The sequence below is a fragment of the Eretmochelys imbricata genome, chromosome 18, assembly GCF_965152235.1.
Source record: "Eretmochelys imbricata isolate rEreImb1 chromosome 18, rEreImb1.hap1, whole genome shotgun sequence".
Classification (NCBI taxonomy): domain Eukaryota; kingdom Metazoa; phylum Chordata; order Testudines; family Cheloniidae; genus Eretmochelys; species Eretmochelys imbricata.
In genome coordinates, this window is record NC_135589.1 from 10,134,976 (window position 1) to 10,160,520 (window position 25,545).

At 44.2% G+C, this 25,545-nt stretch overlaps 1 protein-coding gene across 2 annotated transcripts in view; it reads right to left on the reverse strand.

The window, feature by feature from the left end:
- Positions 1-25,545, reverse strand: part of KAZN (kazrin, periplakin interacting protein) — a 393,973-nt gene that overhangs the window by 278,693 nt on the left and 89,735 nt on the right. The window contains exon 3 of one of the 2 annotated variants that reach the window (XM_077837232.1): positions 13,168-13,193. The exons of the other annotated variant lie outside the window; for it this stretch is intronic. Within the exon in view, the coding sequence (XP_077693358.1) occupies positions 13,168-13,193 (26 nt within the window). The remainder of the gene's footprint in view (positions 1-13,167; positions 13,194-25,545) is intronic. 2 annotated transcript variants of the gene reach the window in all.

A 25,545-nucleotide genomic window follows, 5' to 3' on the forward strand; every position in this document is an offset into this window, starting at 1 on the left:
TGCAAGAGGAGACCCCTTGACATGAACAGGTCTCTGAATATGGTTGAGGCTGCATAGTAAATAACTTTGCATTGGAACACACGCTGGAAGGCAACTCTCCCTTTCACGAAGCCATTTGTGGAGTAGTGTAGAAAAAGTCAGCCAGCAACAGGAAAACCACCCTTAAGGAAAATGCCTACCATATCTAGTAGAGATGTAATTGCAGAGTTCTAGAGAAGTCACTCCAAAAAACCTATGTAATTGCAGAGTTCTAGAGAAATCACTCCAAAAAACCTATAGAATTCAATCGAGAATGAGACCACTTTGCCCACGTATTTTTTTAAACCACCTTGTAGAATATTGTAGCAGGGCGTGATTGTTATTATTTATATGTATTACCATAGCACCAAGGAGCCCTAGTCATAGACCAGGACCCCATTGTGCTAGGTGCTGTACTACCAGAGAGCTAAAAGACAGTCCCTGCCTCAAGTGACTTACAAACTAAGTATAAGATGAGAGAGGACAGTTAGATATGGACAGATGAGGAGGTACAATGGAACAATGAGATAATATTGATCAGCATGACAGGCAGAGGCCTCAGTGTGTCAGCAGCCTAACTGTTGTCAAGTGTTTTGTAGGCGTCGCACACAGGAAGGTTTTGAGGAGTGATTTGAAGGTGGATAATGGGGTTGCTTTGCGGATGTTTATGGGGAGCACCTCTCAAGTGTGATGAGCAGCATGGGAGAAAGCACAAAGGTTTTGGGCTCAAGTTTTAACAAGTGGGTAGTGGAGGACTTATGTCTGATATCACAGAGAAAGGAGAACAGTGGTGGGATTCAAAGAGGGGACGACATAGTCAAAGCAACGGGCTAGGAAAATGATCTTTGCAGCGGCATTCTGAATGGACATAAGACCAGGCAAGATTGCGTTTCTCAAGGTCAGAGAAAGATGTTTTGCAAGGGTATAATTTTCTATTCAGTTCTACAGAATAGTTCACAAGGCAAAATAAAAGGGGCTGCTTTTTTCTATTATTCTCTATAGGACGATTCCATCAGGCACTTTCTATGCACACAACAAAATTGCAATTCATCTTTCTTCCTTAGCAATAATTAATGTTACAACATCAGAAAGCCCTGACCTTAACCTCAACAAGGTAGGGACCCATTACACTCCGGTTTTATCAACCCCATGGAAAAATCCTACACATTTAATACAGAATTATAACCTTCCTATGGAATGGGCCAATTTATACAATTCTATAGCAAGATTATAATTCTCTACATAAGGTTTAGCAATCCTAGAGAAAGTATTTGTTTTCTATTAAATTCTATAGTTTTTTTAGTGTAATTCCTATAGAGTCCTATTTCATTTCTGTGGAACTCAGTTGGTTTCATCCCTATTAAATTCTACTCCATAGGACTTTTTTTCATAATAGTTCCAATGGGCTTCTGCATTGCAGCATCTATTCTCCTCCAATAGAGGATCTAACATGTTACGTGAAACATTAATATTAGGTTAATTTGTATCAAGATTCTGATCTAAGTTACACTATAAATCTGGAGTAAATCAGCTACAATCAGTTGAAGTATCCTAGGATTATACTAGCATAAAATCAGATTTTGGCCCACTGCATGGGAAACATTAAAAACTTTATGCTTTGGGGAGTTAAAACAACATTAGCATTATACTCACTTTGTTGAAGTTTATTTAAGTATGTTGATCTCTTCCGCTACTAGATAACAATGGCCAGAAATTAAAATTCATGTTCATTCTTTGCAGGGTCATATCTCTGATTTGTATTTGCCTTTCATGGCAGCTCTATTAAAAATCTCAGATGCTTCACTCATAAAATGGCTGTAATCTGTCAAAAATGTACCTTGGACTGATCCTTAGCCATCAATTATTGAACATCTCTCTGCACTGTCTGTCTGTTCAGTGAAGCTGACATTCACCTGATTTGCAGTTCTGAAGGGAATGCAGAACTCCCTGTAGTTATGTATCCTGTAGCTAGTGCTTCTTTTGGCATCCTCACCTTAAATTTACAAAGCATCAGATGTCACTTGATCTCTAGTGACAGCCATAACTTACACTGAGAAGATATAAATTAATGTTGAATTATGAAGCCCTAACTTCTCCAGCTAGCTAGCTACACTGCTTGTGTAAAGTCTGCTCCTTGGAGAACTGTATCCTTGAGGGAATTCACTGATGCTACTAGGAGAAGACAGGTTTTTTTTCTTGTTAAGCATTCAGAGACTAGATGCTAAGGAAGTCAGCTTGGGTTTTTAAAGAAGGGAAACAGAGTTACCAAGGTTTCAGAGTAGCAGCCGTGTTAGTCTGTATTCGCAAAAAGAAAAGGAGGACTTGTGGCACCTTAGAGACTAACAAATTTATTTGAGCATAAGCTTTCAATGAAGTGAGCTGTAGCTCACAAAAGCTTATGCTCAAATAAATTTGTTAGTCTCTAAGGTGCCACAAGTCCTCCTTTTCTTTTTTAGAGTTACCAAGCTTTCTGTATCAGTTAAGTCAAGTCTCAAGCAAAATAAAAGCCAGTGTTCGTGTCACTGCTAAATTACCCTCTGGGATTAAACACTGTCTGTCTGTCTGCTCTGTTTCTCCAATCTACTACATATGGATATGGTTGTCAAAGTCATTCATTCTAGTGTGTCAGGTCTGGTATTGTTCTCTACACAGATGGGGAGAAAAGACAGACTTATAGATAAGCGAAACACCTGAGATCTGGGTTCTATCCCTGGCCCTACCAATTGCTGCCTGTTTGTCCTGGGGCATGTGACTTACCTCTGTGTGCCTCAGTCTCCCCAACCATAAAATGGGGACCATATTTAACTGCAGAGGGTTGAGAGACTTATTTGTAAAGTGCCCTGGGATCTATGGATGGAAGGCACAATACAAGCACACAAACTATCAGAGCTCTCACCACTGACTATAGGAAGCAAGCCCATAGATAAAGCATGCAAATCTCATTTTCATCCACAAACCCCTACACACTGAGGCAGAATGCTGCTAAACACATGAGCCAGGATTTTCAAAAGACACTAAGAGCTTCAATGGGATTTGCGTGACCAACTCCTATAGGCCCCTCTGAAAATACAAGCCACTGTGCAGGAAGCATGTTGTGCTTTATTTCTTTACAAAGGAAATGAGAACTCCGATCCTTATGCTGCTTTGTACGGGACTCAGGTTGTTTTAAACACTAAACTGTAGCATCTGTGGACAAGGAATTAAATAGATGGATTGTTGATGGGGAGCAGAATCTAGATACTAGAAAATCACACTAGTAAATAAATGCTATCGAAGTAACTAACACGGGAGACAGGCTAATTCTGGCACTAAGTGATTTGGGTATAGACTGAATTTTCTCCATCTGCTTTAAATCTCATTTATTGCTATTATGTAGCCTTTGCATCTCTGGGGGAGAAAATGTTCCAAGAATCAGACACTCTTTAACTAGGGGAGGTATCAACATAAATAATATGCCTTGTTTCCACAGAATGAGGCTCTTACAGAGCAAGGTGCTTAGTGAAAGGCAAATCAGGACATATAGGACTAATCAACCCACTTTGTCATTATTACTGGCAGTCCTAGATCCCTTAAGGAGTGACATTGCTACATCATAAATGAAATTCTTCCCCTTCTCATAATGCACGTTTTACATGGCAGACGCATGGTTTAATTGTATCAAGCATAAATATTCGCCCTTCCCTTTTAAGGCACCGACACATGTGCCAATGTATAATTAGCACTAATCACATCTGCATCAGATAAGTTTATGAATGGTTTGTGTATCACTGTGGGCCAGGGACTGCATGTAACTCCAAAGGGGAGGGTCACTACAGCTCCTCCAGGCACCAAATCACTTAGTTTGTAAACACCTCCAGAGAGGTGCCACCCTCTGGGTACTGGTTCAGACTAGGATTTTCAGAGACCAACAGCTAAAGAGAGGGATTTTGATATAAAAAGGCTGCATTTAAACTGAATGGGGACCTTCCTTCTGATCCAGCAAACAGACAGGACATTCTGCCAATGGGGGGGCCCCAACCGTTGAGGAAGAATTGGAAAGGCCCATAAGTACAGTGGGTGACTTGGGATAAGCTTTTAGCAGACCTATAGGAACTTTTATTATATTTTGTATGTTTTCTCTGTGATGCTTTTACCTTAAGAATAAACGTGCTTATTAGAAAAAGCGGTCTTGTAACTTGAAATGGCTGCCAATGCACTGTTCGTAGCCCTCGGGAGAAAGCAAAGCTCAGGCAGTGACCTTTAGGCAGAGTGGCCTGCTGGGGACATCACAGCAAAAGGCAGGGAGCTCTGCAGCCTTAAAACCCTGGTCAGAAGTGAGAGACGCAGGTCTCCCCCCAAGAGAGGTGAGGGCTGGGGGCCAGAAACTTCAAGTGGGTGCCTTCAAGGGACCACAGAGGTGGGATACAGGTGCAGTGACCCTAAAACTGTGACTTCACCTCAGTTCACACTTATTACAGCAAAAGAATTAGTCCGGTTGTGCCTCTGCATTTGTTCGTTTGACCACGGACCTGCTTGAGTAATTATAGATTATTAAAACATCACTCCACATTCACCACAATTCAAATCAGTCCCCTACAGAAAAAGGCCATTGGGCCTGATTTCTAGAGGTGCGGCATATCCACAGCTCCCATTGACCTCAGTCAGTGTCACTGGTTCTCAGCTAGTGGAAACGGGCATCGCTCCATGGAAGTGAATTAAGTATGCCCATTTACACCAGTCGAGGAGCAGCACCATAGTGTTTGACTCCAGGGGGGGAAATATCTGTTCTCTGCAGTACTGCTATTTTCTCCTGCAGTCAGGCAGACTACAAATATTATGCTGGATGGAGTGAAGTTGGACACAGATTTGATCTGTGAAGTCTATGGCATGTGAATAACTAAACGTTTGCATTAAGCTACTGGGAAGAGCACAGCACCGTTGTCACTAAGCATTTGAGAAGTCATCAGGAAAAGCTGGCTCTTTGTTAACCAAAATAACATGCGAGAAGATGAATGATCGACACGGTTTCATCTCAGAGTTCGGAAAATGATTTCTGTGCCTAGATGACTGTGAAGCCTATTCTAGCCTTGTGCCATAAATACCTATATAGAGAACTCAGCTAATTTTCTCCTTCAAATAGTATTTCTTCCATTCGATTTACTGGCTTGACATCTCTATTGACTATGTAAGTCTTGATGACTTTAGCAGAGAGCTGCAGAATACAATATTGAGGGCCAAGGTTAGCAGTGCTGAGTCAGAAACACACGGCTCACAATTCCACAATAAAACACACACCCAAAGAGAGGGGGCCATGAAAGTCTCACCTTGCAGAGAGAACACAAATTTGCATTCTTTTCCCTGATCAGATATTTCAAAACAGTGTGAAAAATCAACTCATTTTACAGAGTCCTCCAATGGTAACTGCTTTCTGTTATTACTGACCTAGGTTAGATCCAAACGGGTCACCTAGGAGATTGTATATTGTATATTTCTTCATGCTTTGTGTGTATATAAAAAGATCTTCTACACTTTCCACAGTATGCATCCGATGAAGTGAGCTGTATATTTTTTCATGCTTTGTGTGTATATAAAAAGATCTTCTACACTTTCTACAGTATGCATCCGATGAAGTGAGCTGTAGCTCACGAAAGCTTATGCTCAAATAAATTGGTTAGTCTCTAAGGTGCCACAAGTCCTCCTTTTCTTTTTGCGAATACAGACTAACACGGCTGTTACTCCGAAACCTGTTATATTGTAGTGACCATGTAGCCAAAATGTGTACTGGTTACAACTGGTAGGTGTTATGTGTCTCCTGGAGACACACACAGGGATCAACAACAACCACCCCCAGATACTCGGGATGAACTTGGCCATCAAAAGACCACATGAGCAAAATAGCAGCCCCATTTTCCTCAACACAACATTTATGACCAATGATGACATTTAAATCCTCACTGTAGACATTGGTGGCATTTCCATCACATCTGTCTACAAACCACCGTGCAAACAATTCAAGTTCACTAGCCCATAAAACCTTGAACATGATAAAAGGCAGGGGATCATCAGCGACTAACAATCTATAACGTAACTGAAGAAAATGGTGAACTAGTTGAATAGTGGGCAGATGCACAGCACTGGAGCTTAATTCAGGACCACCAGCTCCCCAGTTCTTTCAACAGCAGCTGATGGAATGCTCTGCTCTGTCTCAAAGAAGCATATTCCGTAAGGCTGCAGAAGAAATTAAGCGCCAGGACTAACACCAGAGTTATCAGATTGGTATGCAAAATACAAGCAAAGGTTTGAAGCAGACCCATTCACTAAGGATGCCATTGCAGCTAGCCAAGAAATGGTCTCTACACTGAAGGAGGAAAAATAGAGGTCATGGCAGAATCTGGTTGACTGTATGGACATGACCAGACAGCAAGGCAGAGTAATATTACAATGTTACTGCAGACTAGGTTGCACACCAGCTCCTAGAAAATGGCAGGGCACTGAACAAACAAACCAAGATACAGCATAAGCAGCAAGATGACCAGGAGACACATCATTTTGGGGCACGGTATATAATGATCTAATTAACGGCCTCAAGAATGGCAAAGCTGCTGGCCTTGATGACGTTTGACTGAACAAATCAGACATTTTGGACCAGCAGTAAAGAACTTGTTACTCAAGTTAACACATGCTCAGCCACGTACAAAGTACCTAAGATCTGGCGACGAGCAAAAGTTGCGGCTCTCCTGAAGCCAGGGAGGGACGCAACAGAGCTGAAGAACTTCAGGGGTATATTACTATTACGTCTACAAACTGTGCAAGCGTCTCATCCTAAACCATCATCAGCATTCACTGAAGAGCACCTAATCCCAGAGCGAGCTGGATTCCACCCAGGCACATCATGCACCAGTCAAGTGCTGAACATCACTCAAAATATCAAAGACAGCTTGGAAAAGGGTATGGTAACAGGTGCTGTGTTTGCAACCTATCAGCAGCATACAACACGGTAAATCAGCAAAAGCTCCCCACTAAAATATATAATACAACAAAAGATCACAATCTTGTGGGAAGTGGAGCCAATGGCAGTAACAACAAAAATGGCCTACCACAAGGGAGCATACTCTCGCCAATGCTTTTCAACATCTATACGAATGATCAACCAATCCATATCAGCACAAGAAGTTTTATCTATGCCAATGACCAGTGTGTTACTGCCCAAGCTGAATATGTTGCCAAGATCAAAGATATGCTAACACTGGCTCTACCTGGCTCTCAGTCAATTACACGAAGAATCAATTGTGCACCAACGCAGCCAAAATGCAAGACTCTTCCATCTTCAGAATTGTGAGTCCAATAGACAACCCAACATCATCTGGAATGGGGTACCACTTGTCCATGACTGGAATCCTGTCTACCTTGGAGTGATGCTAGACTGGACTCTCTCCTTCAAGGCTTACGAGGAGAAGACAAAAAGCAAAATTAGCACCCAGAACAACATACTCAAGAAGCTTGCAAATTCAAAATGGGGAACCAACCCAGCAAGACTAAGAGCCACTTCACTTGCACTTTGCTGTTTGGTGGCTGAATATTCATGTCTGGTGCAGGAAAGATTGGCTCACAGAACATAACTGGGCCCTGTCTAACAACAAATCGGTCTAAAATCAATAAACGTGAATAGCCTTTTATGTGATCGTCGGAATCGTTCCATCAGATATCAGGAGCGTGGTCACAGGCAGAACTGAATAATTGCAACAGGCTGAAGATACCAGACATCCGCTACATGGCCACACTGTGGCAGTTAGCCACCTAAAACTACGGAAAAGCTTCCTAGCAGCTACCGACCCCCATAAGAAATCACCAACGGCTACAAAACTGGAAATATGGTGTGCGCAGCTCAAAATACTCAATGAGGATGTCAAAATGCACACTGACATGGCTGTACACCTTCTTGCAGGAGTGGAGAAGGATTGGTCTACCTGGAGGTGTTTAAATTGCCTCTGAACAAGAGCGGGCAGGCCAAAAGTCAATATGCAGAAGTGGGGCTATGCCATCACCATCTGTTGGTCTGCTGGCTCCGGAAGGAACCGGGCATAATGGAAGATTTCGCCAGGGCTACATATCGAGCAATATCACACGGCCAACACTGAAAAAAACCTATGATTGAAGTAGAAGAGCATGAGAAGAACAACAACAACTTAGGAGATGGAAAGTTTTAACTCCCGTTACCAGTGCTCTGAACAGTCTGACCCTGTCCCTACTAATGTCGTAACTAGCCTCTGGAATCCCAAAGCCTTATCATCATTATTATTATTTGTATTACGGTAGTACCTAAAGACACCAGCAAAGCTCAGGGCCCACTGTGCTGGAAGACGCTTACACACATAGTGAGAGAGAGTTACTGCCCTGAATAGCTTGCAAGTTAAACAGGCAAAGGGTGGGAAGGGAAAAGCAGCACAGAGAAAGGAAGTCTCTTGCATAAGGTCACACTGAAGGAATGGAATCATTATCCAGGACTCCTGAAGCCCAGGCCTGTGCCCAGTCCACTAGATCACACTGCCTCTTTTTAGGGCTCGAGTGTGGAGTCTTTGCTCACATTGGTGGGCACTAATTCAAGCAGTCCCACTGAAATCACTGGGTAAGATTCTCACCCCTACTCTGGCCCCTTTACACCAGGTACAAGGGCCGAGTGGCATAAAGGGGCTCTAAAAGCCCTGGATCCAGCTGGAGGAGAATTCCCCTGATGCAGGAACTGAGAAGAACAGCCACAGGCACATATAGCGCTGCAGATCCTGGGCAGCCTGGGAATGTGGTTTGCAGATGCCTTAGCCCCCCTTCCCCTAGGCTGCAAGTTCTGTGCTGTAGCCCTTTAAGGCACTGCACAGAATCTCATCTGCTCAGAGTAAGGGGTTCCCAATCTGGCTCTTAGGAGTTAACGATTTCTACCCCTACATGCCACATCTGTGTGCATTTCCCATATCCTGTAACAGCTGAGAACATCCTCGTTTGCTGCACTCGTCACTGATTTCACTTGTCGTTGAGCCCTTTTCTGCAGAGTAGCACGGGTCCTTGGAGAAGGGATGAGAATCCTCAGCTTGTCTTCAAGCCAGTGAGAACTGAGGGAACGCCGCATCTCTACAGAGGCCCTCAGCACTTTGCAGGACTGAGCACAAATCATTCAAACACTCGGGCCCCAATTCAGGAAAGCACTGAGGCAAATGCTTAAGTTCTTTGACTTCAATGAGGTTTAAGTACTTGCTAAAGAGCTTTTTCAGTCATTGCTTCCAAGCCAATATCACAACTCACAAGACTTTGCAGGATAGGGCACTCACTGGTTTAACCCAGTTTCTACCTGTTGGAAGGCCATTTGTTTAGGTTTCTATAATATAATCACGCAGGTATTTAACAGGGTCCCAACTGTCCCTTTGGAAGGTTTATATGGCAAAGAGGAAGGAGAAAGCTTGGCGTGGACTCCATTGTCTGAAAAAAAAAATGTATGTAACAACGCCAGGCCAGATCCTCAGCTGGGAAATCTGCACAGCTGTGTTGAGCTTAATGGAGTAATGCTGATTTACACAAGCTTACGATCTGGCTCATTAGCCTCCAAATGAACAGTACTCTGGGTTTTGATGTGCATCTACTGTTCACTGAAGGTCGAACTGATCAGTTGTGCCCAATTTTCTGTCCTCATCATGTTGTTTTCTATGTATGACACTGATTCTAAATTGATATTCTGCCTCCTCTGGATCCAAGGCGCGTGCCTATGGACATGTGCTACTTCGCTGATCTGATCAATAAGAAGATATAAAAATGATGGCTCCTTTCTGACACACACTAGCCCTGCAAATGAAGAACTCCAGGAACACTCAATAGGCCCCTGCACTCTTTACGCCATGCGGAAACCCTGCTAGGAGGAAAATGAGGATTACCCTCCACAAAAGATACAAATGTGCACATTATTCTCTTCCAGACACATTGATCCAGGACAAAATTCTTCCTTCTTTTCTATGCACACATGCCGATCCCCCTCAAATCGATAGGAGTTGTGAGCACATCACCAATGGGTTATTTTCATTTTAATAATGATTTTTGAAGAAGTGAATGAACTTTCTGCAGGGGAAAACCACAAGAGGCATCTTCCAGTTGCAGCATGTACGGTCAAACATCAAGGGGCAGGAATGACAGTGGAAAAGCATTGGAGTTTGATGTCACCTCCCACACACATTTGTGGGTGAAAGGGTTTGAAAGCTGGAAGCGGCTGCTAATTATTTAGACAGACATTGCAAGAAGCAAACCAGGGCACTTACTCTTACTGTGGGAGGAAGGAAAATGGGGTTCACGACGAGACAGCCATGTAGGATTTCAGCAGCTCATCTATTTCATCCTTCAGGATGGTGGTTGAACTCCTTGAAGACCCTGTCGCCAAGTGGGACGAGTCAAGGTGATCCAGGACATTGTGGGGGGTTTGGCTGTGTGCCTGGAGGAAGTGCTGACAGAGCACCAGGTCCCATGCGCCCCAGCACTCGCAAGAACACCTCACAGCCCATAGGAGAGCGCTGACTAGAGAACAGCATTGTCCTCTGCATTTATTGCTGTACTCACAGAGGGGCAACTTTTGAAAGATAAGAGAGGCACCATTTTCAAACGTGCCACATCTGTACTGTGACGCGGCCATAGCTGGCCTGGGTCAGCTGACGAGCTGGCAGGGCGTGGGCTGCGGGGCTAAATACTGCAATGTAGACATTTGGGCTTGGGTTGGAGCCCAGGACCCTAGGCTCCAGCCCAAGCCTGAACGTCTACACCACAATTAAACAGCCCCACAAGCCTGAGTCAGATGACATGAGCCAGCTGTGGGTGTTTAATTGCAATGTAGACATAGGCTCCGAGATCACTTAGGGTAAGTCCCATTTTCAACATGCAACTTGGGCATGTACGAGTCTAAATCCCATTGGCTTTCAGTGAGGTTTAGCCAAAGTGACTTTTGTAAATGGGACTTTGACTCCTAAATCACTTAGGCACTTCTGAAACTGTTGCCCTAGATGTTTATCTGTGTGAACACGGAAGAAGATGAGCACCCCCCAAAGATTCCTGCTCCAAAGCAGGAAGCAACCGGTCCTCCATGACTGGTGGGGCTCACACTTGGCCTTGTTATGTATTTATACTCTAACATGTCATTGGGTCTCCATAGTTCCTCTGCACTGGTTTATCTACTTATTTATTTTTATTCCTGTATAAGGAGCAAATTCAGATCTGGTGTTAGAGGGTCAATACCTCTGACTCAGCATTACACCAGGTCTGAATTTGGCCCAAATGCTTGACTGGGGTTGCTCATTTCCATTATTCTGCCTTCCCACAAAATATCCTTGTGCAGAATAGCAAACCTGAGTCAGGTCTGTCAATACACCAATCAGATCTCAAATTAACCCCAGTCCCACATCACTGGGAGACAAAGATGGGCTGAGAAAAAAATGAAATCAGGTATTCCTAGAGCTTTTCCTAACAATTAGAAAAATCAGACTAGGAAAATTACCAGGCCATTAATTTTTTTAAGGCTGCTTTCAGAGTCAACGCCTCTATGCGCGCCTTCTGACAATCAACAAACTCAACTCATGCTACCTGGGACCACGCTATTCTTTACATAATGCCCTTTCGTCATTGCAGGAGGTTGGACTTTCCAAAAAGCAGAACAGAGCCACAGTAATTACAATCAGATTCTTTTTATGTACATTCATCTTGAATCTGTGACAAACTCCCCGCAAGCCAAGGGACTACTTTTATGATAATGTGCTATTGAAGGAATGCAAGAGCGAGAAAGCTGCAAAGACTTAACATATATTTGCAAATGCAGAGCTAGCCGAGATCTTGAAAATGTATGTAAGCCCCTGCAGCCCTGATGGATTGTGCACCTATCTGCAATACCACCTTTATGAGAGTAGGCCCAACTCACAAAGAACAGCGTCATTGACTTCAAAGGTGCTTCACATTGACTGCAAAGGGACAGTTCAGAGAAACAGGGGCTACTCGCATGAATAAGGATTTGCAGCATCGTTCCCCATATCTGTCACAGGGAACTTGAGTGAGAACACCTCAGATTTACTTTGGATTCTGCTGTAGTTCCCATATTTACACAATTACCTGAGTTAAAAGGTCGGAAAATGTAACATATGTTTGGAAAGGATTTCGAGCTGGTTGTATCAATGTGATTATTTTAGTGCTGGCTTGAATCATAGAATCACAGAATCATAGAATATCAGGGTTGGAAGGGACCCCAGAAGGTCATCTAGTCCAACCCCCTGCTCGAAGCAGGACCAATTCCCAGTTAAATCATCCCAGCCAGGGCTTTGTCAAGCCTGACCTTAAAAACCTCTAAGGAAGGAGATTCTACCACCTCCCTAGGTAACGCATTCCAGTGTTTCACCACCCTCATAGTGAAAAAGTTTTTCCTAATATCCAATCTAAACCTCCCACACTGCAACTTGAGACCATTACTCCTCATTCTGTCATCTGCTACCACTGAGAACAGTCTAGAGCCATCCTCTTTGGAACCCCCTTTCAGGTAGTTGAAAGCAGCTATCAAATCCCCCCTCATTCTTCTCTTCTGCAGACTAAACAATCCCAGCTCCCTCAGCCTCTCCTCATAAGTCATGTGTTCTAGACCCCTAATCATTTTTGTTGCCCTTCGCTGGACTCTCTCCAATTTATCCACATCCTTCTTGTAGTGTGGGGCCCAAAACTGGACACAGTACTCCAGATGAGGCCTCACCAATGTCGAATAGAGGGGAACGATCACGTCCCTCGATCTGCTCGCTATGCCCCTACTTATACATCCCAAAATGCCATTGGCCTTCTTGGCAACAAGGGCACACTGCTGACTCATATCCAGCTTCTCATCCACTGTCACCCCAGGTCCTTTTCCGCAGAACTGCTGCCTAGCCATTCGGCCCCTAGTCTGTAGCGGTGCATTGGATTCTTCTGTCCTAAGTGCAGGACCCTGCACTTATCCTTATTGAACCTCATCAGATTTCTTTTGGCCCAATCCTCCAATTTGTCTAGGTCCTTCTGTATCCTATCCCTCCCCTCCAGCGTATCTACCACTCCTCCCAGTTTAGTATCATCCGCAAATTTGCTGAGAGTGCAATCTACACCATCCTCCAGATCATTTATGAAGATATTGAACAAAACCGGCCCCAGGACCGACCCCTGGGGCACTCTACTTGACACCGGCTGCCAACTAGACATGGAGCCATTGACCACTACCCGTTGAGCCCGACAATCTAGCCAACTTTCTACCCACCTTATAGTGCATTCATCCAGCCCATACTTCCTTAACTTGCTGACAAGAATACTGTGGGAGACCGTGTCAAAAGCTTTGCTAAAGTCAAGAAACAATACATCCACTGCTTTCCCTTCATCCACAGAACCAGTAATCTCATCATAAAAGGCGATTAGATTAGTCAGGCATGACCTTCCCTTGGTGAATCCATGCTGGCTGTTCCTGATCACTTTCCTCTCATGCAAGTGCTTCAGGATTGATTCTTTGAGGACCTGCTCCATGATCAATTCAATGCAGCTCTCTGAAAATTTGTATTATCTGTTAAAGGCCAATTGTGTGTTTGGTGCTGTACAAGACACACAGGAAAACAGAAAGATATGGGCTGAGATTTTCAAAGGGATTTAGATACAGCCCCTCCATTCATGTCAACCACAATGTCTCTCCAACGTAGCAGACACTACAGAAGACAAGCAAAGATCAAATGGAAACACTGTGGGGGACCCAGAACCCTAGAACTTGATATTGATCTGCGTGTCACAGAAGACAAAAGTTATTGGGAGCATGCTGAATGCAGAGAGGTTGGGCACACTGTGTAGGGTTACCAGACAGCAAGTGTGAAAACTTGGGACGGGGGTGGGGGGTAATAGGAGCCTATATAAGAAAAAGACCCCAAAATCGGGACTGTCCCTATAAAATCGGGACATCTGGTCACCCTACCACTGTGCACTGGGAAAGAGAGACTGAAGGGCAGTCTGCCGAATTAGATCACTTCACTTACGAAACACTATTCTCTCCATGGGCCAAATTCAGGGGTGATGCAAGTTACATGTTGGTACGTGTGTGTGATCTAAGACAGTGTAACTTACACCATATCATACCAGAAGGGTGTAACATGAGAGTGTAAGAAGGGGTAAATTAAATTAGGCCACCTCACACTTCAATTTATACCTTCCTTCATCCCCATGACATATACCACGTCATATTAGACTCCTTTACAACCACGTTGCACTTACATCACCTCTGAATGTGTCCCTGTGCCTTAAAACCATGAAACCTGAACCTACTCTCCCCTCCCAGCATCCCTCAGATGAAGGGAGAAAAATATCAACCCATATGCCCCACACAGATTGCTGCTTCTCTTTCCTTAGCATTTCAAGATCGCTTTGGCAGCATCATCATACACACACCTCCACAGGAAGAGTGATTCATCTCAACATTGTGTGCTAAATTGCCTCGCCAGTATGAAAGGGCCCCATACAACGCACTAATTGCAAAAATGTCACCACACATCACGCATACATATGGCTGCAGAGATGCTTTTGGGACAGCTGTGAGCTGCAGCAGCTAGCTTCATCCGAATGACTATCTTCTTATTTCCCCTCTGTGTTCAAACTTGAAATTCAGGGCCTTGGTGTGCTCAGTTCTTGTCTGGCAAAATCACTCTGCAGGCACACCGTTTTCGTCACCTTCTAGCTTTATAAAAAGAAAAAAAAAAGCCCCCTTAATTACTTAATCCAAAGGGAACTCTTGCAGTCAAAACAGGGGGCGAATGTCCTCTGAATTCTAAAGGTTATCAAAATATCAGGGTTTGGACAAACAGGGCTGTTATTAAAGAGCGACATTAAAAACAGTAAAGCAATTCCTTCAGAGAGAGAGAGAGAGAGAGAGGGAGATAAAGAATTTCTTCTTCCAATGGCAATAAATCAAAGGGCACTGTTTAGACAGTGGAAATTGATCCTCCCAGCCTGCTTTGCATTTACATCTGGAGAATCTTTCCCATGGCCCCAGATGAACAGAGTCCTGCTCAGCCAAATCAATGAGCCACCTAAGAAATATCAGGGACGTTTTTAGCACTGACCTGATGATACAAATCTTTAGTGCAGGGGACGTCAATTATTTTTTGGCAGGGTCCAAATTCCTTGGTCAAGGTATACTCAAGATCCAGACTCCAGAGAAAATAATAAAAATAAATGAACAATAAGGATAAGAAGAAGTAAATAAAGATTTTGAGGGCCATTCCAAAGTGGCTGGCGGTCCGGATTTGGCCCACGGTCTGCCTATTGACTATCCATGCTTTCGTGCAATTGCCCTGGGCCGCCCTTGCTTTTCCAGAGTCTCGCTCATTTTGAGCCTTGCCTGCATTCTGGACTAGCCCCACCTCAGCCATCAGTGTAGCTGAATTGGTGCTGCTGACACCGAAGTGCGGACAAGGGCAAGTCAAAATTAGTACCGATTGCAGTGTAACTAGATTCCCACCAGGGGTGGGCAGGGGGCTGAGGGGTGGCAGCAGGAGCATGGCAAATCCCACAGGGACGTAGCCTCCTTGCAGACTGAGTACCACCCGGATCCATCTCTAGCTAGGTCTGTCTGGATATTCAATCTGTGTTCAACACTGGCAATCTTATTGCGCCCCTGAAGCTTTTGGTGACCACGTGATCAGCGGCATTGCCTGGTAAACACACTTTGGAATTTCTTGGTCTTCACCCTCATAACATGGGTAAACACACCTTCATTACCTCAGGGCAAACACATGCATGTTCTCTAGGGGTCAGCACTGAGACAACTACACTGGTTGCTAGCCACCAATGACTGAATCAGGGCTATTCCAGTCTGGAGACAAGACCTAAATCTAACATGTCACCTTCTTGCCAAAGTTGACGTCTACCGTGGTGCTGCAGGAAACCACTCCAGAAGGCTGAGCAATGACTTTCAATTGGTTTTCATTCATGCGCAGGGAGAAAGTACTTTCATGTGCAAGTAGGGTTACCAGATAGCAACTGTGAAAAAACGGGACGGGGGGAGAGGGGGGGAATAGGCACCTATATAAGAAAAAGTCCCCAAAAATGGGACTGTCCCTTTAAAAACGGGACATCTGGTCACCCTATGTGCAAGTCAAAATGGAGTTTTTTTTAGTTATTTTAGTTTCATCCCTTAGAAATGGCTTCTCATTCCCACCCACCCTTTTGTGCTAATATGTCTGGGCATCTCTCAAACATGTGACTTTCTGGCATAATGAGCAGAGATTGGCTTAAGCCACAAAATTTAGATTTTAATGGAGGGTCTCAGTTCTGCAAACATACCCACCTCGGTGGATCCTGGCACCCATGCAGAGAGACACTGACTTCAATGGAGCATGGGTCGGCACCTTGCAAGGATAGGTGTTGTAAATCAGCGTAGATCCTGAAGTCAATGAAGCTGTGCTGACTTACACCAGCTCTGGCTCTGGCCCCTTGCCCTCCTGTGTGTGTCTGTAAAGTTCTGTGTACATTCCTGAACCCTTGGAATTGCAGCTGTTCTGCAGTTTACCTCCTGCCTTACAGGATGAGTTCCACTGAATAACACTGAGTTCCTATTAATACTCATGTCCCCCCTACCCCTGGAAGAACTGGAGGGATTTTACATCTTACAAATAATAGCTGTTACCACTCAAGAGAGAGATCTTGGAGTCATTGCGGATAGTGCTCGGAAAACATCCACTCAATGTGCAGTAGCAGTCAAAAAAGCTAACAATGCTGGGAATCATTAAGAAAGGGCTAGATAATAAAACAGAAAATATCATATTGCCTCTATATAAATCCATGTTATGCCCATCTTGAATACTGCATGCAGATGTGGTCGCCCCATCTCAAAAAAGATATATTGGAATTGGAAAAGGTTCAGAAAAGGGCAATGAAAATGATTAGGGGTATGGAGCAGCTGCCATATGCGGAGAGACTAATAAGACTGGGACTTTTTAGCTTGGAAAAGACATGACCAAGTGGGGATATGATAGAGGTTTATAAAACCATGACTGGTGTGGAGAAAGTAAATAAGGAAGTGTTGTTTACTACTTCTCATAACACAAGAACTAGCCATCACCGAATGAAATTAATAAGCAACAGATTTAAAACTGACAAAAGGAAGTATTTTTTCACAAAATGCACAGTCAACCTGTGGAACTCCTTGCCAGAGGATGTTGTGAAGGCCTAGACTATAACAGGGTTCAAAAAAGAACTAGATAAGTTCATGGAGGATAGGCCCATCAATGGCTATTAGCCAGGATGGACAGGGATGGTGTTCCTAGCCTCTGTTTGCCAGAAGTTGGGTGACTGGGGATGGATCACTTGATGATTACTTGTTCTGTTCATTCCCTTTGGGGCACCTGGCATTGGCCACTGTCGGAAGACAGGATGTGGGCTAGATGGACCTTTGGTCTGACCCAGTATGGCCGTTCTTATGTTCTTATCTAATAATTAATAGTTTACCCAGCCTCATAACAGATCAATGTGTTACAATCTTCTTCTCCTGTGCTGCAACCTAACAATCCCTAATGTTACTCTGCTTTAATTAAAGGGTAAAAAAAGACACTTCACTACAGGTTCCCTCAATGTGACAAACTGAAATCTTTTGCTTTGCAAGAGCAGGAAGAGAAAGCATCGTTAATGCAGAAGCCCAGAGAAGCCGTTCATATGAAGAGAAGATCAATTCGTCTCCCCCTTGCCAAAAACTCTCTAGTAACAGTCATTCAAAGCCAATGATTCTTCCCTCCCCCTTTTTGTATTTAGCATATGCAGTCACAGAGGGAAAGAACCACATGAGATTGATTTGGTTTCATTTAAAATCCTGATAATATCCCGAGGCTGCATTATATAAAACGGGTGGCCTGATTTAACAGGTTATAAAGTTCCATAGTTTTCTTACTATTGACTTTTACTGTGGTGTAAAATTTTTAATGAGAAATAAATTGATAGAGACACATTGCCATGAAGAAGCCATGGTCTGATCATTTGTGAGCCGTAAATGCAAGGATCACATTTTTAAACCTAAAGAAAAAAATAGCCCCCTTGTATTAAAGTTACTATTTAACTGCACTTGGCATTGGCAGTAAAACACTGAGGTCTAGGATCCATCCTTTGCCCGCAAGAATCCCCCAAAACACTTAAATCCCTTCACTCAAGTAATCAAACTAGTAAAAAGCCAGCATGGACCAACAGCTTCCATAGCTTAGCTCCCAAATCTGTCTGAACATGCAGCTCAGTTTAAGACTCCTCTTTTTCTCATTTCTCTTACCTAGTGTCTCCCTTCACCCTGGCTTTGCTTTACTGCCTTTTTAAAATTGTAAACTGGAGCAAGACTCAGGGTATCCGAGGTCTTGAAACAATTTCTGACTCTGTTACAGGACCTGTCTATACTGCAAACACAGTGGAGTCAGGGGAGGGAACATGGGCCTGTGGCTAGAAGCTAAGGTTCGATCTTCAGATCTGCCACAGACATCCTGTGTGACCTAAGGCAAGTCACTTGATTTCTCTGTGCCTCGGTTCCCCACCTGTACAATGGGGACTACGGTACGTCCCTTTCTCACTAGAGTGTTCGGAGGATAAATGAATTATTGTTTGCAAGGTGCTCAGATACAACAGTGATGAGGGCCATATAGACCAATAGCTTGATGACCTGGTCATACATAATACAGTAGGGCTGTTTCCAGCATGATTCCTGATCACAGGGCTGGAGCTCCGAGGTGCGACCACCATGCAAGTAATAAAAAATGACCTTTTGTCCATCAAACCCCTCTCTCCTCCTCCCTCCTGAAACCTCCTTTCTCCCATGAACTCCTCTCCACGCTAGTCTCTTTACCAGTGATCCCTCCACACACCACTTGCCTACAGGTTGCAGTGTTGTGTCTTATCTACGTGACGTTAAAAGCTCTTTGGGACAGGGACCCGTCTCTCATCCTAGGTATTGTGCAAATTTACCTCAATATAAAAATGCTCAACAATCAGCCATTGCCAAGGCCTCCCCTAGTCTTGGATTGCTCTGAGATGGGCAATTTCAGCTCCTTTCTGTTGAAATGGATAGAGGAGCAGACTGCATCGCTAACGTTACTCAGTAAAACTAGGTGCTGCCTGGTCAGGTCTCTGGTGGAGCCCCAACCCATATGTTTGAAAATGCTTTGAGATGGGACAACAAGGGGGCGGGGGGGCGGGGGGAGGAACAGCAGATTAGGCACATGATGCTCAGGCCTGTTTATGCCACTGGAGGCAGACTGAGCAGTAGGGCAACCCAGTGTTATAGGTTCCCACTGGAAGTCGGGATCAGAGTGGGGGGAAGGGGTGGGGAGGGGGGGGGAAGAGTTATACTGTGATACAATGTGGAAAGGAAGCCTCCCCCAGCACCACCAGGCCCCTGTCTCCTATTTCTCCTCCTTCAACAGCCAGGAAGTCAGCACCCGCCTGCTTAGAATTAAGGTGTGGCAGTACCATCCGGTCTCAGCAAACCCCAGAAGGCTTCAAAGGGCTGATATTGAAACAGTCAAAACCAGCAGGGGGTCCCCTAAAAGATCACCTGCTTCAGGCCTGAAAACGGGATAGAAAAAATACTCACAAAGGGAGGGGAGAGAGAGGAGGACAGGAAAGAGCCACGCAGGAGGAGCGCAGAAGGACGGCCCTCTGCCCTTTTCCGGCCATTCCTTCTTCCTCTCCTCCATACCCTGCCTCGCTCTTTCCTCAGCACTCTTCACCTGTCTTTCTCCATCCCCTTGTTCCACCCGCCTGTGAAGCCAGGGAGGAGCCAGGAGTCCCCGCTTTTTAATGAGGAGTCAATTTAAAGTGTGCGTGGGAGAGGAAACGCAAAAAGGAGCAGGAAGGGGAGGGTTATTTTCGTAGCATAAAGAAAGGGAGCGGAGCTGAAGCAGTACAAATAATAGGGCTGGAATGTACAAGGCCCAGCGGGTGATGCATCGCTACGGGCATTCACCCCTTCATGGCTGGCTATGCTGTCATAGGAGAGCTCAGCAGACCTCTTGTCAGCGAGACACATGTTCCATTCTAATGTCGGCCCTCCCAAGGGGACAGAGTGCTGCACCCCAGGCCACACTAGAGGGTTTGCCCCATATATTGTATACTTGGACAGTAGCAATGGTATTATTATTGATTTGTATTGCACTGGCACTTAGGGGTCCCCATCCCCTTGTGCTAGGTGCTGTACAAACCCAGAACAAGAAGAAAGTCCCTGCCTCGGCAAGCTGACCATCTAAGTAGTAAATGATCACTCCTTTCCCCTTGTCGGTGTCACATCCCCTCCCCCACCCAACCTTGCCAAAATCCAAATGTTTCCAGGACCCAAGACACACAATAACATGCTTTGTGAGATTCTCCCAATGCCAACGGAGATTTCATAATCAAACGCCCCCGGGAATAAGGAAGCAAAGTACCCCGCCTTTCCCTTTGATCAATGACCGCTAGATGGCTTTTCACTGAACTCTGTAAAGCCGGTTTACAAAATGACCCTTTTTTTGGTAAGGGAGAATGTGGAGGAGCCCCTACACTTATAGTTCCACTCCAAACCCTTTTGCCTGAGAATAAATGCAAAGTGAGCACCGAACCACCAACAATTAGGCAAATCCCCTGTATGTAGCTCATGTCCTTTCTCCCTGCATGCGAGAAAAATCCTCAGACTTTTCTTCTCATGGGTGTTGCTATTTGGGATTAAGCATTTCCTCAGTGCTTATGTTTATTGTGAACGATGGACTAAGACACACCTTCTTCAGTACTGAAACACCAAGAGGAATTTTCCATGCTTCTGAAAGAGATGGTTGGTGGAGGGCAGGACTGGACATATCTGAAAGCTTGCTCTCTCTCTCACACACACATAATCTGTGATTCTAACTGATCACCAAGCACCAACCTCCAGTCACTACGCCAGGAGTAAAGCATTCCATTAAGATTTACCTGGATGTGATTTCTTCAATACAGGAACAAACTCACTCCATTCACAAGCAGAGCTTATCCTTTCCACATGTGCTCAGGGCTCAGACCACACGGCTTGCATGAAATTGCTGGTATGAGACCAAACAGTGTTCTGGGTATTGACATGAAGAAGAGAACTCAGTGGGTCTCACATCACTTCAGAAATTCCCATCTCCGGTATGGACACATCAGGTCACTTTTGTACTGGAGGCAGGTTTACCCAGGACAAGCGTTACAACTCAGCACCACTGGGACAAACCAATTTTTGCAATTATAAACATGAAGGTCATGAAGTCTTCTGATTAGAGCAGAGCACTGGGAGTCAGGATTAAAAGAAAAAAACATAGGATTGATTAGTGGCCCTCCACAAATTAACCCCTGCTGCGAACAAACAGCAGACTGTTCTCAGCAAGAGCTGGGACTCAACAGATTATGTCATGCCTAATGTTAGCCAAGGTTAACCCTACATGTGTTCTAAGCAGAGTCAGCCACTTATCTGCAGTTCAGGCAACCTGATCTGCCAAAACCTTCAGATAAGAATATTCATTACAAGTTCATTTAGCTACGCCTGACAACAGGCTTCCAGAATTGTGCTTCCCCTAGGTCACAGATGGATGGCCTTTGACCCGAGATGCAGCTACACGATGGCAGGCCGTCTTTGCAGAGATTAGCTTGGAGGGGGGTGGAGGTGGGGTTAGAGGTTTTCGTCACTACAACAGTAATTAAAGAGTGTTGGAATGAATCAATCAAGCTGCCTTTTCCCATAGACAGTTATAGAGCAGAGAAAATAGTTTAAATGCCTTTTCAAGGAGGATATTTTGATGTTCCACATACTAAGACACATTCTGCAGTAAGTTTCAGAACTACTAAGACTGCACTGGTGGTACTGAGAGCAAATTTTAGCCCACTGCGTTTACCCAAAGGAGGGGTGGATCACTTTAAATATGGAAAGAAATTGTTGTCTGGTATTTATTGTGTGTTTTTTTAACCAAGTGACTTTACTCACTTCCAAGACGTTATGGGTGCTTAATAACAGGTACACAACTCCTATTGACGATAATGCACATAAGTCCCAGAATTATTGTCAATGGAAGAGTGATACCTTATACTACCAGAGTGACCTTTATTAATTAATTAAGGCCAACAACAACCCAAGACAGACGTATTATCACCCCCATTTATAAATGAGCAAAATGAGGCACATAGAGATTAATCAGTTTGCTTCAGATTACTCAATGGTAAAACACATGTAGAGACCCAGTCTCTTGCTTCAACCACTAGACATCACTTCCTCGCTGGGAGTTACAGTCAAAGGGGGAGAAGAGAGCAGACCCTACACAAGCTTCCAGGAATTTAACTCCCACTACAAGAATGCCCTGGTTATAAGAAATGTTGTTGTAGCTATGTTGGTCCCAGGATATTAAAGAGACAAGGTGGGTGAGTTAACATCTTTTTATTGGACCATCTTCTGTCAGGACGCAATGAAAAGCTCGGAATAAACTGTGAAGCTTGTCTCTCCCACCAACAGAAGTTGGTCCAATAAAAGATATCACCTCACCCACCTTGTGTGTCTGGTTAGAAGAGCACATTTTCAGGTCTCGGTTTCCAACTTGGAGCTCCCAGCTGGATTTTCTGCCTCCCCCAAGAACAATCTCCAATTACACAAAATACTTTGAAAATTAAGAGACCAATTTAGGGGAAAAAAAAATCTTTATCACTCCCTGCTCAGCTGCATCCTCATTTGTTTGCAGACTTTTGTGGAAATTAGACAGAAAGAGAGAGAGATGAACATAGCCACAGTACAGATTCTAAAGTGACTGTCCAAAACTCTGCATATTGCTACTGCCTCTGGGACCATTACTGTAAAATATCATAATATATAAGGATGGGGATTTTCAAAAGAGCCTAAGGGAGTTAGGCACCCAATCCTGGTTTTAAGGCAATGGTGGATGGGTTCCTAATCCCCCTATACTCTTTTAAGAATGTCAGTCTAAAAATTGTAAGGATGTCTCTGTAATAATAGCAAATCACTGCGCTTTTCTACAGTCAGTGTACAGGGGGGTTTACATAATAGAGACTTTCCTCTTTGGTACAAAGAATCCAGAGTTAGAGACCACATCCTGGACTGGGAAGATCCAAAATAGCAATGGCGAAAGGTCTTGTCCTTCTTACTGTTTGATTTACACCATAAAAACACCCAGAAACAAGGCTACTTTCCCCTGTCACTGAGCATGTTCTCACAAGCAGTGAAGTTACCCAGAGTGTCGGTGGCATTTTAAAGAGCTCCCTTTTAATTCTTCAATCAGTTTCATATCAGCGCTAGATGAAACACGTTGTTTTGGGAGAGGAAGGTTAGCACAAAGCCACTGTGAAGCAAGACGAATCATAACTACTTTCAATCCCCATATTCCAAACATTTTCTCACCAATCCTCCAAGGAAACATCAGTGACATCCTGATCTAACAAGATTGCTTTCAACATCAGTAGGAAAAAAAACAACACCCTCCTTCCCCCAACACACACACACACACAGCACAAAGCCTCTCTTCCTCACTGCACTGTGACATGCCAATCTTGTCATTTGATTCACATTACAACTGTGTGTCCAGACAGTCCCGGTCTCTTTGCCAGACAAGAATAATGTGTTTGTGGCGTGCATCCCATGAGACTCAGAGATTCCTCGGAATCCATTTACCCCAGTGATTCCCGACAGAGAGGAAAATCCCCACTCTCAGATCCACACAGCTGACCACCACTCTCCTACTATACTTGCCTTGCATGCAAGGAGCAGTGCCATGCAGGAAGGGCAGAACAGCTGGGCCGAGGTGCAGAGCTGAGAGCAGGGTTCCGTCCCTAACTGGCAGGTCCTCTTTGAGTTATTGATGTTAGTCTGGAAACGTTCACGTAACCCCCAGCAGCAACAGGGTCGCTCTGGTGAAGCTAGTGAAATATTGGTGATATTTTTCATATAATGACTGGCATATTTATTTGCTACTCTCTACCCATTCTAAGTTTTCCAGACAAGCCAAAACGGTCCCCCTTGCCCAAGTCCAGCGGGCACTTTAGCCAACAGCAACTGACCTTTAATTTCATGATACCGTTAAAGAAAATGCAATACATTTCGAAGAACCTTAGGTACTGTAGTGATGGATGCCAACGCTAGACAAATAAATGGAAGCTGGGAAGATGCAAATAATAAATAATAATAATATCCAGATCTTATATAGCTTCCAGATCTCAAAGAGCTTTACAAAGAAGGTCAGTGACATTATCCCCATTTTACAGATAGGGAAACCAAGGCACAGAGTTGTGCAGTGACTTGCCCAAGGTCACCCATTAGGCCAATGGCAGAGCTGGAAACAGAACCTTCTGCGTCTCAGACTAGTGCTCTATTCTCAGTGTCACTTTGCCTGACTATTAGAGGTCTCTGGTTCAACCCCTGATGCCAATGATCCACCCAGAAGAACAGTATTACAAGTAATTGACTTCAGTGGAAGTAGCATAGGAAGAAACTGGACTGTTGTCTCTATGCCTTTCTTAGAACAAAGGACGCATGGTATCAGAAATGGGACAGTCCCATGAAACAAGCACCATGTAGCTATGCTAAAGCCATGGAGTAGAGCATTAAAAGGAGCTCTCATCTCACGCAGAGTTAACAATAATTAATAATCACCTACTGCACATATTTCAGAGTAGCAGCTGTGTTAGTCTGTATCCGTAAAAAGAAAAGGAGTACTTGTGGCACCTTATAGTATTTTACAACTTCAGAGCACTTAAAAATATAAATTCCTGTGACTCGTGCAGCAGGTACTCACCCCACCTTACAAATGCAGGAACCGAACTGGGCAAGCTAAGTGATTTAGCCAAGACCACAGAGTGAGTCGGTGTCAGAGACAAGACTAAAAACTCAGCCGCTCCCAATTTCTTCCTCAGGCTCCACTGCTCTGTCTTTAACCCTCATTAAATAAATCTTTACTGTACTATAAAACAAAGGTGCAAAGCATTATGGTAGATGGCAATATTACTACATAGCCTGGGCTAGCACTCGAGAAAGCGTTTGGAGACAGAGAAGTTTTGGTCATGTTTGTACAGGACTTTGCAGAATGGGGTCCTGCTCCAAGACTGGGGTTTTCTAGGTGTTGCCACAACACAATGAACAACAGAAAATACGGTAGCATTTTATTTTGTTTTGTACATTAAGGAATTGCAGGCCACAAGATTTTGTGCTTTTTTCTCACTCAGGCCGATGTTATTATAAGCTCCTTTAGCAGAAAATAAACAGCTTATGACAAACAACAGGCTTAGCCTGACATTATTTATATGGCTTGGCTACCACTAAATCTGGACATCTAAGAACGATTTTCTTTTCCTGGCACCACATCTCTAGGTGCCATAGAGACTGTGCACGCTTTGACTCACATGGGTTTATTAGCGGTTTGAAAGGGAAATCACTGAGCAGGATGTTGAGGAACCCATAGCGTTCAGATAAGCCAGGAGATCATTTAGGACATGGTGGTCCAACCCTTGGTCCCCAAGGGTCTACATTTTGGCCCTCAAGGGTGT